A 16,779-nucleotide genomic window follows, 5' to 3' on the forward strand; every position below is an offset into this window, starting at 1 on the left:
TCAGCAATCAGGTTTCACAAGTCCCCAGGTAATTCAGATGCTCACTCGAGTTTGAGAATCACTGTCACAGGGGTGTTGTGATGAATCAATGATAGAGCAGCTAGAGCATGCGCAGAACAGTGCCTGGTGCCTAAGCGTTATTTAGCTGTTGGTATCCTCATCATGGTCACTATCATCATTATCATCATCACGATTATCATCGTTGCAGGAATCTTTTCTAATAATACTTTAGTTTCCAGAAGTAGATACCTTTCCTGCGGAACAACCCCTGGCACATGTATGTGCAAACTGACTCTTAATAGCACAAGTGATATTTCCATCGGGAGGGGACCTTACCAAAATGATTCAAGGTGTCAGGGGAAGAAATGCAAGAACCTACCTTTGTAGGGGAAGACTTTATTAATGGGGGCAATTGCCATAGGGAGATGCTCAAAGCACAAACCAGAAATGTCTTCAGAAAAGGATGGGTGAGCAATGCTTTTATATGCAGAGACCCTGGGATAGGTGGCTGAGGAAAGAGTAAGGGGGCTTGGGGAAGGAAGAGGTAATAAAAACTGCTGTGTAGGAGTCTTGAAACTTAAAAAACTGTGTCAAACATTGCACTAACAGGAGAGTCAAGGCAGGAAATATCTGTATAGGGACATGAGCAAATTTACAGAGTGGGAAGGTCACGTAGAGTTTATGGGCTAGCTGTCCTAGTCAAGCTAGCCTAAAGATGTTGACCACAGTTTTGATCACCCTTGTCAAGAAACTAGTTTTTATTTATGCCATGTTGCGGTTGACTAAATAATGGCCCCCAAAGATACCAGAGATTAATTCTTGGAACCTGTAAATGTTACCTTACCTTGGCAAAGATTTTGCAAATGTGATTAAGTATTTTGAGAGGGAGAGATATCCTGGATTATGTGGATGGGCTCTAAATGCAAACACAAGGGTTCTTATAAGAGGGAGGTAGAGGGAAATTTGATGCAGACAAAAGAGGAGAAGGCAATGTGACCACAGAGGCAGAGACTGGGGTGATGTGCCGCAAACCAAGAAGTGGCTAAAGCTACCAGAAGCTGGAAGAGAAGAACAGGTTCTCCCGTAGAGCCTGCAGAGGGAGCACGGTCCTGTGACAACTGGCTTTCGACCCCCATGATGCGATTCTGTACTCTGCCCTCCTTAACCGTGAGAGAACGTTGTTTTAAGCCACCAAGTTTGTGGAAATGTGTTACAGCAGCCATAAGAAACTGATACATCTTGTTTCATGAAAAGACTGGTTTTTCAGATTTGAGGAAGAGATCCTCTGGCAATCAAAGGAAAGTTTGTGAATTATAGTCTTGGCGGTGGAGAAAATCCCCCAAGGTTTTGTTATCTACTACATCAAGACGCTTTGCCGTAATCTCATTAAATGAGATTGATCATGGCTGTGCTCGCATGCTGTGAAATCGAAATTACCGTAGTAAATCTCAGATTTTAAAATGGAAAGGCTGAGCTTCAGTAAAGCCGTTAGTGAAGTTACGTGTAGAATGTGTAAATGCACAATTTATACCAGGAGAGGACAATGAGCACGAAGTAAGAATTTAATTAATTCTCGATTGATTTACTTAAGGAATTGGTTGACTGTTTAACCATATAGAAAAGACAAGGTTACAGTAGCTCAAAAAAAATTATTTCATAAGTGGCTTCATAGGAACATCTAATCATAATTTTCATAAAATTATAAAATATAATAAACCATTTTACAAATGGACGGTTGTCTGGACAACGTTTTTAATATCTTGGCTCATTGAATTTAAACAAATTGGAGCGGTTGTTATTTTGGGGAGAGGTGTTAAGCGGCCCCAGGGTCCTGAATAACATTTCATTGGATTTGTTCATTGCCCCATTGTTTAAAATTTCCAGAGATGAGGTAAAGAATTATATCCTGTTTTACTGGTGAGCCAAAGAAATCTAGACATGCACGTGAGAATATACTTTCACAGAAACTGCATTTTAAACAGGAACTGGGAAATTCTGACAACTGAATTTTATTGAAGGCAGAGCTAAGTCTTGGTTGCTTGATTAAAATGTGACTATTTTAAATTAGCACCCATCTTAGTTATTTTGCAAAGGAATAGCAGTAGAATAAGCAGAAAAGGAACACAATGGTTAGTAATACACATTTCTGTAATGCAGTACTTAACAGACTATGTAAAAGTACATGTCATGAGTTGGAGCAAAAATATCTTCAGATGGCTTTCTCCTATATTTCTCCTGAATTTAGATATTTCTTGATTTAATTTTAGGTTCTGAGCATATTTGCTCTAGAGACCATTTTGTCCTCCATTGATTTTGTATCACATTCCGACAAGCGAAGCTGATACCACTCTTTGGAGCGGCACCTGCTCGGCAGCCTCCCGCCAGACTATTGCCTAAGGTGCAGGCATTCCCGCGGTAGCAGGTTTTTCCACCCTGCGCAATCTTATGGAGCTGTGACCCCAGGGCAACTGTAAAACCCACCTGCTGGAATAATTTAGATTTCTTGGGATTGACTGAGTAAACAAGCAAACAAAGGCCAGACTTTACATGACAAAGAACTCTGACCCACAAAAGAAACCTCTTGGGCTACAGTCTCAGAACAGTCAGGACTTGCTGAATGGTTCTCAATTTATCCTTGCCAACTTCCAACCCAGGACAAACCAGAGAAATCCAAATATTCTCCCCAAACCAATCACATAAATGAGGTTCCATTTCTAGTTATTCGTCCTCCAGCTTCCCGGTGACGACAGCCTTTTACAGAAGCCTCCCTTTTTTTTCCTAATTAAAGCTTTCCCTCACTCTGGCTGTTTTTGAATTGTCTTCTTTTTGTATCATGCGGGTGGCCTTCATTTATTTCCACATGTGGAGGATGCTTGTGCTAACCACCATGATTACTTTTTTTTTTAAAGGATAAAACAAAAAACCAAAGTTCAGTCATATGCAATATACTTCCGTAACCACCTGAGAACTTTGGGCCCCTAGCTGTGTGTGAGATGAAAAGGACTCCACTTTCAAAGGACATAAAATGAAATTTGTAATAAGTTGACTTTTAAAAATATTTATTTGTCTGATTTTGCTTCTACAAAGATTATCAATTTAATTTTAACTAAGTACAAACTGACATGCACTATGACTCCATTTCTGTAAAAAGAAAAAATATATATATAAAGATATGCCTAGAAAAGAGGAAGGAGAGGACAGGGGTGTTCATGTTCTAAAATATAGTTTCTACCATGAGTGTTTCTTACGCAATTAAAAAAAAAATTTTAGAAACATTGCTGAATTAATTTCCTTAAATCTCTACCTACAGTTGACCCTTGAACAACAGGTTTGAAATGTGGAATTTAGTTACATCGATAAATACACTAGAATACTGTAAATGTATTTTCTCTTCGTTATGATTTTCTTAGTAACGTTTTTTCTAGCTTACTATAAGAATACAATATATAATACATACAACATACAATATATGTGTTAGTCCACTGTTTATGTCATTGGTAAGGCTCCTGGCCAACAGTAGGCTATTAGTAGTTAAGGTTTGGGCCATTCAAAAGTTATAATGCAGATTTTCAACTGTAAGGGGAGTTGTTGCCCCTAACAACCACGGTGTTCAAGGGTCAACTGTATATATTTGTTCTCCAACTAAAACACTTCTTTACACTGCATAACCTAAACACGGATATTAAGTGTTACTAAAGCACATTCCTTATAGCTCAAGAGAAGCACTGGATACTGAGAAAGACCTAACCATCAATCCCTGGAGTGTAGGAAAATGTAAGTTTCCACCCTTCTTAACCGCTTTTCTCCTTTTTATTAAACCAATTTTTTTCTGTAAATAATTTGTTTCGATTGGTTTTGAGAAAGATTTGAGAGGGAAGAGGGGGGAGAAACAGGAGAGAAGTATGACAAAACGCCACGCCTTCCCTGTACGCCCATCCCATCTGTCCGCCCATTCCAAGGATTTAGGTCTTGCCCATCGCGTCCCGTACTTGGGGGATTTCCAGTCCACTCCAAATTCTTCCCAAACCCAGAGGCATCCCATCCTGCATCCTCCACCCGCCCCACCTTTGCTCGGAATAAACAGGAACCACTAGATTATACTGTTCTCAAACCTACGGGAAATTGTAACCCAAAACTCCAGAACTAAAGGACAAGCAGAGCGATACTGAAAAGCCATTCGGGGCTCCCTGTAAGCTTCCTTTCATGAACTACCCGCCGATCTCCTGAATTCGGGGTCATGATTCTACCTGGGTCCCCAGGTCTCCGTACCCTCCGCCTCGCCCCCCTCAGCGCTATCCCCTCGCCCACTGAAGCCGGCCCTAGCTGCCCTGGAACAAGTTGAGACCCCGCCGCGTCACGCGCTGGGAGTCCCACGCCTGGAGGCCCCGCCCACAGGCCGGCGCAGCCAATCGCCGCGCGGGCAGGCGGTAAGGGCGGGGCCGAGCGGGCCGAATTCCAGAGACCTTAAAGGCTGAGTCAGGAGCAACCCGGCCAGAATCCCAGGCCTCGGCGATCCGGGAAGGGCTGCGTGCGTCTGTGGAGTGCGCCTGCGCAGCTGTGGACGCCGCAGGTCAGCGTCGCAGACTGGGGACCGAGCGCGTCGGGACAGGGACTGGAGGAGGGGATCCACCCCGGGGCTCGGCCGAGGGGCGGGTGCGATCCGCGGGAATTAGAGCATCCGCTCGCCTGGAGTTGATGAGGCTGAGTCGACGTTACTTGGATCCTGTAATCCTTGAGGAGGGGAAGTCGGGGTAGGACGGTTTGGGGAACGCAGGGCGGCGCAGAGACCACCGGGAGGTCCTAGGCTGTGCAGGAACCGGTCCGCCTCTGGGCCGTGGCGGGCACAGGTCCGGTAGCTGGACGCTGCGGGGCCCGGCCTTGCTAACGAGGTACACGCAGCCTGACCTAAGCGCTGGCTGCGGGGCCCGGCGCTCCTTGCGCGGCTGTCCATCAACAGCCTCTGGAAATTGAGGGCGGCGAGCAGGGTGGAGAGCCCCCCAGCCCGGCCCCACCTGCCGCGCCGCCCTTGGCCGCGCCTGAGACCGTGCTCTGAGGCCCGGCATAGCCTGGCCCTGCCCGGGTCGGCAACTGGGGGCTCGAGACTCCCTTGTGCCTCGTGACCACGTCCTCGGTTTGGGGGAGTGAATGGGAGTGTTGGCGGCAGAGGCCCCATGTGAGGACAGCGGAGCATTGAGTGCACTCTTGCCCAACTTCTGGAAAGGCCTTTTCACGAAGTTTTCCATTAAAGAACCGGAGGTTCGAAGGCCTGTATCAACGCCATGCTGTACATTAGTCTAGAAGAAAAGTGTGAGGTGGCTACTAAGTCCTGGGGGGGCCTTCCCCCTATTTGGGATCAGGTGCCCTGGTAAATAAGATTTCCTGGGTTACCTCGGTATTTTCAGTAAATAACTTGGACTAACAGTTTCTTAGTTGAGTCAAGATTCTGAGACCCCTATAAAAACCTAAATTGTCATTGCACTGTTAGAATGAAGTCAGTTTCAATTCCTACAGCACTTGTCAGCCTGTTTTTCAGTTGATGGCTGAATCATACCTCCACTGTTTAAGTCCTTGGCCTGTTTTTCTCCACCCACATCCTTAGCCTTCGGGAAGATGATTTAAGTGTTTTTACTCCACAACATCTCAGGATAAAATAGGATGGCTTTTTTTTAAAGGATCAGTCTCATTGACTCTTCATTTCATTTTCCTTACTAGGTTTTTGAAACATGAATCCTTCACTCTTCCTGTCTGTCCTTTGCTTGGGAGTAGTAGCCTCAGCAGCTCCAAAACTCGATCAGAGCTTAACTGAACAGTGGTACCAGTGGAAGGCAACGCACAGGAGATTATATGGCATGGTTGGTAACACATGAAATTGTCCAGAGGGACCCCAAGAGAAAGGCCCTTGCTGTTGGGACTTTATAGGTAGAGAGTAGCATCTAGAGGCCAGCTTTTACCAAGGCGGGAACTTCATGGCACCCATTACTGAGTACAGTATGGGCATAAGTTCTGGTGTTTGGTTGTTAAAGAACAGGTCCAACAGAAATACAAAGCCATTCGTGGCAGTGGTTTTTCTCCCTATCCGTCTGCAAATCCACTTGGTGAGAGGATGGGCTCGGTTTTAAGTAGAAATAAAGATAAGTTATATATTTGCTTTAGAATGAAGAAGGATGGAGGAGAGCAGTGTGGGAGAAGAATATGAAGATGATTGAACTGCATAATCGGGAATACAGCCAAGGGAAACATGGCTTCACAATGGCAATGAATGCCTTTGGTGACATGGTGAGTGTGGCACGGATTGCTGAACTTTTTGTGCTTCCTCTTTGTTCTTTAGCAGAATAACCTCTTGTTTTTTCAACATTTTACTTACTTCTCCTTAAAGACCAATGAAGAATTCAGGCAGGTGATGAATGGCTTTCGAAACCAGAAGCCCAGGAAAGGGAAGGTGTTCCAAGAGCCTCTCTTTGCTGAGATCCCCAAATCTGTGGATTGGACTCTGAAAGGCTATGTAACTCCTGTGAAGAATCAGGTATAATATTTAGCAGATCTCCTACGAGTAAAGCCAAAAGGGATTAGTGTCCTTGCTTTGGTAGACTGTGGAGTGACATCAGTTTGCTTTTTTGTTTTAAGAATAGTCAGGTGTATGGGCTATTGTTGTCTTGTAAACTGATAACTTTTTTATTCTCAGGGTCAGTGTGGTTCTTGTTGGGCTTTTAGTGCAACTGGTGCCCTCGAAGGACAGATGTTCCGGAAAACTGGCAAACTTGTGTCACTGAGTGAGCAGAACCTGGTGGACTGTTCTCGGTCTCAAGGCAATGAGGGCTGCAATGGTGGCCTGATGGATAACGCCTTCCAGTATGTTAAGGACAATGGAGGCCTGGACTCAGAGGAATCTTACCCATATCTTGGAACGGTAAATGGAGCTCCTTATCTTGTTATTCCAGCCTTGATTTTGAAAGTTGAACTGAACATTTTCAAAGATAACAGGCACTTTATTTAGCATTCACATTTTAGGTGCAAACTGACAGAACTGCCACTAGAAATTATCAGCCTTTGCACAGGTTCTCTGAATAGATGGTTTGTGTATGGCTGTTCTTACTTCTATGTAACGTGGAGACTTTTTATACCATTCCGTGCATAATGCAGATTTCTCCATAGTGAAAAATTTCTTACGGAGAAGTAGACTTGGGTTTCACTGAAGAAACATCTGCTGATTTTTCAATTTCAAATCAACCAGTAGCATTTTGCTTTTAACTTACAACAAAGTCCACTTGGAAATCATTAAGCTGCAAACTGCTGAGTCTTGAGGTCCTAGAACTCGTGTTCCCCAGGAGCTGGATGGTGGTGATCAAGTTTCTTTCCCATTTACCTTTAAAAGGATACAGATAGCTGTAAGTACAAGCCTGAGTGTTCTGCTGCCAATGACACCGGCTTCGTGGACGTCCCTCAGCGGGAGAAGGCCCTTATGAAGGCAGTGGCAACTGTAGGGCCCATCTCTGTTGCTATTGATGCAGGCCATCAGTCGTTCCAGTTCTATAAATCAGGTAGGTCTTTACATTTTTACTGTAGAAATTCAGGCAGGCAAAATTGGAAAACCACCGTGGTTGACTTCGGAGTCCTGCTTTCCAAGACTAGAATTTGAGTGTGCATTGAATACAGTGATGTTTCCATTTGATATACTTTAGGCATTTTCTCATGACAAATTCTTCCTAAATGTTTTTAAATGGCTGTGTAGTTCTGTAAATACAAATAATTGTCCAGTTGTTGGACCTTTTTTCCAAAAACTGTTCACTATAGAATTAAAAGAGCTCTGTGGCTCAGGTGGTACATTGTTTTGTGCTGTTTCCTTTTAGGAATAGAAAGGATTATGCTAAAGAAGAGTGGCTAAATGACCTTAGCCTTGGTAACTAGATCTTACTATTGGAAATCTTTGTACTTTTTTCAAGTAGAAAATATCTTGGATTGATTTCTAGTAAATTGAGTTTGACTTTTCCTTCTTATGGGCCATAACAATTTTTTGCTAAGTATTTAAGCTTTATTTGGCATTTTTTTAGGACATTTAATTGAATTTTGAGATGTCTCTCTTAACTGTGGTAGATGGGATGAGTTACTGTCATATGTCACTTGGAGCCTCTTACCCTGACACTGAATTGTACTCTCCTAGGCATTTATTATGATCCCGACTGCAGCAGCAAAGACCTGGATCATGGTGTTCTGGTGGTTGGCTATGGCTTTGAAGGAACAGATTCAAATAACAATAAATTTTGGATCGTCAAGAACAGGTATAAAACTCCAAATGTTATACATATTAAATTGAAAAGGGCATGTTTGTTTGGAATCAGTATTTGATTTCAAGTCCAAAAACGCTCAACTTTGAAACCCCAGAGGTCTTTCTCCCACATAAGAGTGAACACTCTGACATTTTTATAAAGATAAAACATACTGATGTTTGATTACAAGATTACAAGATTTTGTAGGTTGTTGTAATTATTATGCATTTGTAACATTGCATTTCTAAATTCTGAATTTTTTTTTACTCAGAAATACATCTGGCCCTAAGAGTTACAGATAAGGATTTTGCACCTGTAAGGTTAAGGCTGGTTTCCTTTTTCTGTGTCCAGGTTTTTAACAAGTTATACTGAGCACAAAGAACTGCTGGTTTTTTAAGTTGGAAAGGTTTTTCCAAGAGTCCAGTGGACTCTGTGCATCCTTCCTGTTACCATTGGTGGCCCTGTCGTTTTATGCTGCTTCCCAACTTTCTGAGGCTTTGAGGGTTGTCAGGATCAATTGTCACTGCTAAAGTTCTTTAATTGAGATGAGGTATAAGATAGCCTGTAGAAACAGACTACTACATTGGAATCCTAGCTCTGCCTCAGTTTCCTGCCTTAAAATGTTAAGGATTAATGGGAATTAATATACTTACATGTAACAGCACTTAGACTAGTGCCTGGTAAGTGGAAAGCCCTATTCTAATTATTAGTTATTATTAATGAACTTAATGTGTACTTGATTCTTTGTATAAAACAGAAAATATGCTCTTCTTTCAGTTGGGGTCCAGAATGGGGCTATAATGGCTACGTAAAAATGGCCAAAGACCAGAACAACCACTGCGGAATTGCCACGGCAGCCAGCTATCCCACTGTGTGACCAGGAGTTCAGAGGACTTGAGGACAGCATATCTGCCGGAATTTTATCTTAAAACTGACCAACCCTTATTGTTGAAGATAAGACACTTGAATCATTGAGGATCCAAGTTGTGATTTGAATTCTGTGACATTTTTATAAGGGTAAAATATTACCACCACTTTAATTACTGTTATAAATAGCTTCATAATGTTGAAGACTCATTACTTAATTCTAAGACTTTGGAATTTTCATTTTTCAAGGATATATAAAACTTTACCTTTTAAAATAAAAAAGTTTAATTCAATACGTAGAGGTGAAACTTCTCTGTTTTCAGTGCATTTACTTTTTGTGTAGTCAGGAAGTATAACTGGGTTATAAAGACATAACTGAATATGCCAGTGGTGCATTAGGAGGACACTGGGTGGCCCTCGGGATCTTCTAGTTATAAATATGCAGATTTTATGTCAGCTGCCCATTGGCTGTGTTGACCCAACCCTTGAATCTGGCAAAATAGGGCATCCTGGAAGGACAAAGGTAAATTGTTTCAGTAAAGTTTTAATAGTTAACACTCTTTAGAAAAGTGAATAGACATAGATGAATAGACATACAGATTCTTGGGTTTTAGATACTAGATAAGGAGATCCTCAGACTCAAGATGGTTAAAACCTAATAAGGTTGGGGGATAAAATCTCAAGCCAGTTACTGAAGCAATCTCTTTAAATTGCTGGTGAAAACCATGTGACTACTTTGCAGTTGAATAAGGACCAGATTCTAGATGACCAAATCTGTGTGTCTTTGTTCTGCCAAATCTTTGACTTACCACATCACTCTTCTAGGAAAAGCTTCATTTGTTACCCAGTGTTAGCAAAAGTAAATCTAATGGCTGTGAGAAACAAGTCTCAAATGCTTGGTAAGAACTGGAAAAAATGTGTTACAGACCCACAAGAGATGAACGTGGGCTACGGAAGTCATCCCCTGGCCTGGGAAGATGGATGAGTGATCACTAGGCCAGCCTTGGGCTTGCTGCCTAATCTCTGAATTAAAAATAAACTTGGAACAAAACAGCCTAAGCAAATGGTTATACAGGCAGTAAATACAAATAAGACAACATTTTTGTATATTAAGATGGGAAATATGCCAACTTTTGGGTGGATTATGGATGATTATTAACCTGTTCTGTTGAAGACGCATCTATTTTAGTAGGGGGAGAAGTGTACGTACATTGTGCAAGCTAAAGAAGCATGTATGTATGTGTTCAAAAATTTCATGCTTCTCATCGAATAAGAAAATACATGAATAAACTGGTGAAATATTTAATCTAGCCATAATCCATTATGAAGGGAATGAGCATAGATGGAGGACAGTTAGAACCTTCTGTCCCCCAAAACCTTCAGTAACCTTCGTCCATTTCCATTGTCGGGAAAATACAATCTACCACACAAGCTTTCTCTGAGAAAGGATTCCTTCATCTTGCAACAGCAGGTTAACTCAATGCTGTCCACAGAATCCTGAAACAACTCAAGAATCTAAGGAAACATCTGGATGCTGAACTGAAGGAAAGTGTGATGGCGTTTTCTTCTTTTTTTCTTTTTGAAGTACAAGAGATTTTTTTTTATTGTGGTAAAATGCATACAACATAAAAGTTACCATTTTTAAAAGTATACTTGAATGGCATTAGGTGGCATTCACACTGACACGCAATCATCACCACCATCATCTCCAGAACTAGTTTGGGAATACTGTAATTCTAAATACTTACCCCGTATTCTCCCTCCCCCAAGCCCCTGGCAACTACCCTTTACTTTCTGACTCAATCTAGTACTCTAGGTATCTTACATAGATGGAATTGTACAATATATAGTCCTTCTGTGATTGGGTTATTTCACCTAGCATCATGCCTCCAAGATTCATTCATGTAATGTGTCAGGATTTCCTTTTTAAGGCTGAGTAATACAAAAATCTCCCATTTTGGCGAAGTCCAATTTTCCTATTTTTGTTTTCTTTTGTCACTTGTATGTTTGGTTTCATAGCTAAAAATCTATTACCTAATCCAAGGTCACACTATACCTAAGTTTTCTCTAAGAGTATTAAAGTTTTAACACTTATATTTAGGTCTATGGTCCATTTTGAATTTTTGTAAATGTGATGTAGGGGTCCAGTTTCTTTCATTTGCATTTGGACATACAATTGTTACAGCAGTCTTTGTTGACAAGACTATTCTTTTCCCACTGAATTACCTTGACATCCTCTTTTTAAAAAAAATTTTTATTAACATAAAATGTATTACTGGTTTCAGGGGTACAGAGGTCTGTGATTCGTCAGTTGTGATACAATTCACAGCACTCAACATAACACGTACCCTCCCCAACGTTGATGGCTTTTTCTTTCAAAAGTTTCCAAGTCTGAAAGCAGAGAGACCTCCTCAGATGTCTAAACTATTTGATGTTTTTGTAACTTCCATCATCTAAAGGAATTTCAAAGGAGCCAATAGACCTGAAAAAGAGCTGGAAACAAGTTTTATCACTATAAGAATCTAATCCGAAGAACAGACTACCAGTATTTCCTGTAGTCTGGACATCCAAAAATGGGTCCGTATGCTAGTTATATTCCAAAGGAAATAAGGAAAGGTGAGAAAACTTGGCAAATTACGAGGGACGAATTGGCTTATATGGGTTTGTAGCTGTGACACTGGGGCATGTTATTAGGGGAGGAAAAGTGCTCAGAGTACAGTAGTACCCCCCCAACCCCCACTGTGTTTTCACTTCCCATGGTTTCAGGCAACTGCAGTGCAGAAGCAAACGATCCTTTTGACAGGTGAGCAGAAGGTCGGTAGCCTAGTGCTATACCACAGTGCCTGTCCTTCACCTTACTTCATCTCATCACATAGGCACTATATCATCCTACATCACAAGAAGGGTGAGAACAGTAAGATTTTGGGAGACCACATAGCTTTATTATAGTATGTTATCTTTTTCAAGATTTATTTGTTTTGAAAGAGAATGGAAGGAGGGACAAAGAGTATCTTCAAGCAGACCACCCACCTAGCACAGAGCCTAACTTGGGGCTTGATCTCACTACCCATGAGATCATGACCTGAGCCAAAACCAAGAGTCAAGACACTTAACCAACTGAACCACCCAGGGTCCCCTATAGTATATTATTATAACCATTCTATTTTAGTGTTAATCTTGTCCTGTACCTCATTTACAAGTTAAAGTTTATCATATATATATATGTATGTATAGGAAAAAACAGTACAATTGACCTTCGAGTAATGTGGGGTTTAGGGGTGCCAACCCCACCCCCACCTTAGGCAGTTGAAATTCTGTATAACTTGATTCCCCAAAATCTTAATAGCCTACTATTGACCAGAAACCCTGCCAATAACACAACACATTTTGTATGTTATACATACTCTGTATTTTTACAATAAGAATGTTAAAATAATAAGGAAAATACATGTCCATTACTGTAAAAGAATCCACATATAAGTAGGCCTACACATATGAGATAAGCCATATACTTAAATCATTGATATCACACTGTATATAACTTGTTTCCAATAAAATCCTTGAGATATAAGTCTATGGAAACCTACGCAGAAGCATATTGGAGGTGCGCCTGGGTGGCTCAGTCAGTTGGGCGGCTGACTCTTGGTTTCAGCTCAGGTCATGATCTTAGGGTCCCCGCTCAGCAGGGAGTCTGCCTGAGGATTCTTCCCCTCTCCCAGCTCAAGTTCTTTCTCTCTAAATCTTTAAAAAAAAAAACAAAAATGTTGGAATACTCCTGTGCTTACCTTACTGAAACTACACTTTGTATGTCTTTCAAGTGACATTTTCATTAAGATAGAAGGGTTTGTAACCTCTTGTGTAGAAGCATGTGGGAGTAGCTTTTATGTTTAATTCATTAAAACTATACTGTATAAAAAAAGAAGTGGGCCTGCACTGTTCAAACCTGTGTAGTTCAAGAGTCAAACATGTATAGAGAGTTTGGTACTATCTGCAGTTTCAGGCAACCACTGGAGGTCTGGGAACTTATTACCCACAGAGAAGGGGAAACTACTGTAATTAGGAAACTGCCATTTGGTGCACATATTTCCATCACCATCTCAAAGGTATATTTACAAAATCTTAAGCAAGTATAGACTGCCCTATTTCTGTTAGTGATTTTTTAAAAATATTTTATTTATTTATTTAACAGAGAGCACAAGCAGGGGAGCAGCAGAGAGGGAGAGAGGGAGAAGCAGGCTCTCTGCTGAGCAGGGACCCCAATAAGGGACTCGATCCCATCATGACCTGAGCCGAGTACAGATGCTTAACCAACTGAGCCACCCAGGTGCCCCTCTGTTAGTGATTTTTAATTGATGAAAGTTACAGTGGTAAGACCACATTTGTTTTGTCTATGAAATTTGAAATTGGTGTTGTTTCCTAAACTCAGTTACCTTTGTATGATATAAAAATCTGAAAAACTTCTGGGAGTTTAAAAAGTAAGTATTAGTAATAAACAAATATGTGTGTGTATCTCCCATCACTTAATTTTAAATACAGAATTTCACAAATGTTCATGGTCACCACTCTTTTTAAATGAGTTAATAAGAAACTATGGTCTCTTTTCTCAGTACTACGTTTTAAAACTTTTGTAATTCATGTATTTACTCATTGAACAATGCTGTCAGCTCTGGGGACACAACAGCAAAGGAAACAGTCACAGTCCCTCCCTTTGGGAGCTTACAGTCTCGTATTTCTGAGCCCGTGCATAACCTCCATCTGTCACCACAGCCACTTTGCTCATGACCTCATTGGCAATGATAGCAGTGGCTGGGGAAAGAAGCTGACTGGTAGCCACAGAACAGATCATTCTATCCACTTGATTTACTGAGGTTACCCCTTGGTGAGCATTTACATGGAATAAAAATATAATCATGCTTTTTGCCAATTCAGAGAGCTCTATCCACATACCTCTTCTCAGGATCTCTTGGTTGTTGTTTTTTTAAGATTTTTTATTAATTTGAGAGAGAGAGTGAGAGGGAGCACAAGAGCAGGGTGAGGGGCAGAGGGAGAAGCAGACTGCCCACTGAGCAGGCAGCCCAATGCAGGGCTCAATCTCGGGACTCTGGGATCATGACCTGAGCCAAAGGCAGACACTTAACTGACTGCCACTCAGGTGCCCCTTCTCCAGACCTCTTTGTCAGGAATTTTCTAATCATGATTCTTCCAAGTCCCCGACAGTCCAGTCAAACCATGGCCACAGCTCATGAATCGGTATATAATTGCATGTCTGGCCATTTTTCCTTCCAAGCAAATGAACAACCAGATGCTCAGCATTTTGCTCACTGGGAGGGTTTCCCTTCACCACTGTCCTTCAGGGATGCCCCCAGAAAGGGGTCATAGTGCTGCAGTTGTCCACTTCAGTTAGTGCCCGCATATCATGTAGAACCATCTGTAAACCAGCCCCAAGTTTTCTCTTCCTCATTCAACTGATTTTAGAGAACTCCCTGTGAGGCCACAGGTGGAGGCCGGGAGAAAGAAGGTAGGAGTGGGGGCCATGAGCATTTGTGCCTTGAGAGCCTGCTCAGACCCAATCTCATATATACCACTTTCTTTCTTTTTCCTTTCTTTCTTTTTCTTTTTCTTTCTTTTTCTTTCTTCCTTCTTTCTTTCTTTCTTTCTTTCTTTCTTTCTTTCTTTCTTTTCTTTCTTTCTTCTTTCTTTCTTCTTTCTTTCTTTCTTTCTTTCTTTCTTTCTTTCTTTCTTTCTTTCTTTCTTTCTTTCTTTCTTTTTCTTTTGTTAGTCACCATACAGTACTTCATTAGTTTTTGATGTAGTGTTCCATGATTCATTGTTTGCATGTAATGCCCAGTGCTCATTGCAACATGTGCCCTCCTTAATACCCATCACTGGGCTAACCCATCCCCCCAATCCCCTCCCCTCTGAAACCCTCAGTTTGTTTCCTGGAGTCTATAGTCTCTCATGGTTCATCTCCCCCTCTGATTTCCTCCCCATCATTTTTCCCTTCCTTCTCCTAATGTCCTCCATGCTATTCCTTATGTTCTACATATAAGTGAAACCATATGATAATTATCTTTCTCTGCTTGACTTATTTCACTTGGTTAATCCCCTCCAGTTCCATCTATGTCGATGCAAATGATGGGTATTCATCCTTTCTGATGGCTGAGTAATATTCCATTGTATATATGGACCACATCTTCTTTATCCATTCATCTGTTGAAGGACATCTCAGCTCCTTCCACAGTTAGGCTATTTTGGACATTGCTGCCATGAACATTGGGGTGCATGTGCCCCTTCTTTTCGCTACATCTGTATCTTTGGGGTAAATACCCAGTAGTGCAATTGCTAGGTGATAGGGTAGCTCTATTTTTAACTTTTTGAGGAACCTCCATTCTACTGGATGATGGAATGCTGCTATGCACATTTGGCTATGACTTGGTGGATCACATAACACCCAGTTCATGATGAGCAGCTCACAAGCTTGGCAGCCTGTTTTTAAGCCAAGTAATACCCAGTAGCCAAGCTAAAAGCTGTTTTTCTTTTTCTTTTTTTTTTAAAAGATTTTATTTATTTATTTGACAGAGATAGAGACAGCCAGCGAGAGAGGGAACACAAGCAGGGGGAGTGGGAGAGGAAAAAGCAGGCCCATAGCATAGGAGCCTGATGTGGGGCTCGATTCCATAACACCGGGATCATGCCCTGAATTGAAGGCAGACGCTTAACCGCTGTGCCACCCAGGTGCCCCTAAAAGCTGTTTTTCAAAAGGAGAGTAGTTATCTGCAGAGGATGTCATGACGTCATTCCAAAATCCTGAGTCTGCATTATTATTTGTCTATTGGGGCCTGCCAATGGCTCAAAACCAATGGGTCAATATATTATGTGGAAAGAAAAGGCAATCAGGATTCCTGAGAAGTAAATTATGATGTATGGCTGGAGAGTTGATACAAACCTAAGGTAGTGAAAGTGTATTATTGGTCTTGCCAGCTGAAAACAAATTTGTTTCTTGTGGTCTTTACTAATAGGTGTGGAGAAAAAAATATTTTCCAGATCAATAACTGCATACCAGGGAGTAGGGGCTATGTTAATTTGCTGAAGCTATGCAACCAAATCTGGAACAGCAGCTGCAGTTGAAGTCACCACCTGGTCAAGTTTATGATCATTCATTGTCATTCCTCAAGATCTGTTGTGTTTCCTTCATTGGCCAAATAGATGAGTTGAATGGGGATGTGGTGGTGAAAATCACAATCCCCACATCCTTTAAGTCTTTGATGGTCCCACTAATCTCTGGAATCCCTCCAGGAATGCATCATTGCATTTGGTTTACTATTTTGCTAGATAAAAGCAGTCCTGGTGAGTTCCGTTTGGCCTTTCCTACTATAATAGCTCTCACTCTACAGATCTGGGAGCCAATGTGGAAATTCTGCCAGCTTTTGAGAATGTCAATTCCATCTATCCATTCTGGAACTGGGGAGACACTATACTGGACCCACTGTGAGATGGACCTGAGCAAAAACTCCATTGATCACCTTCCTCCATAAGGACCTACTCTGATTTGTGGTCTACAGTAATGTTTTGGGTCTCCTAGAATTAGTGTCAGTTTAGAGCCAATATTGAGTATTTCCCAAAATGGCCAATTGTCTTCTTTTCTCCA

At 41.5% G+C, this 16,779-nt stretch overlaps 1 protein-coding gene across 3 annotated transcripts; it reads left to right on the forward strand.

Annotated features, from left to right (window-relative positions):
* The first annotated feature begins 4,491 nt into the window (after window positions 1-4,491).
* On the forward strand, window positions 4,492-9,424 carry CTSV (cathepsin V). 3 transcript variants are annotated; one of them, XM_040620137.1, is made up of 8 exons: window positions 4,492-4,570; window positions 5,713-5,852; window positions 6,154-6,276; window positions 6,377-6,523; window positions 6,683-6,907; window positions 7,373-7,538; window positions 8,159-8,276; window positions 9,042-9,424. In XM_040620137.1, exons 2-8 carry the CDS (start codon window positions 5,724-5,726, stop codon window positions 9,139-9,141), a joined length of 1,008 nt encoding a protein of 335 aa, XP_040476071.1. In that variant the 5' UTR covers window positions 4,492-4,570; window positions 5,713-5,723; the 3' UTR covers window positions 9,142-9,424. The 3 variants fall into 3 exon arrangements, with proteins under 3 accessions (XP_040476071.1, XP_008710039.1, XP_008710041.1); XM_008711817.2 differs by lacking the exon at window positions 4,492-4,570 and adding an exon at window positions 4,612-4,751; XM_008711819.2 differs by lacking the exon at window positions 4,492-4,570 and adding an exon at window positions 4,616-4,725.
* The last annotated feature ends 7,355 nt before the right edge of the window (window positions 9,425-16,779 follow it).

This window comes from Ursus maritimus, unplaced genomic scaffold (genome assembly GCF_017311325.1).
Source record: "Ursus maritimus isolate PB19 unplaced genomic scaffold, ASM1731132v1 scaffold_34, whole genome shotgun sequence".
Lineage (NCBI taxonomy): Eukaryota > Metazoa > Chordata > Mammalia > Carnivora > Ursidae > Ursus > Ursus maritimus.

Bases quoted from the DNA above. Each gene is read 5' to 3' on its own strand.
- CTSV (XM_040620137.1), top strand. From the start codon at position 5,724: ATGAATCCTTCACTCTTCCTGTCTGTCCTTTGCTTGGGAGTAGTAGCC. The intron at 6,277-6,376 runs GTGAGTGTGGCA...TTCTCCTTAAAG, and splicing joins TGAATGCCTTTGGTGACATG to ACCAATGAAGAATTCAGGCA. The intron at 6,524-6,682 runs GTATAATATTTA...TTTTATTCTCAG, and splicing joins TAACTCCTGTGAAGAATCAG to GGTCAGTGTGGTTCTTGTTG.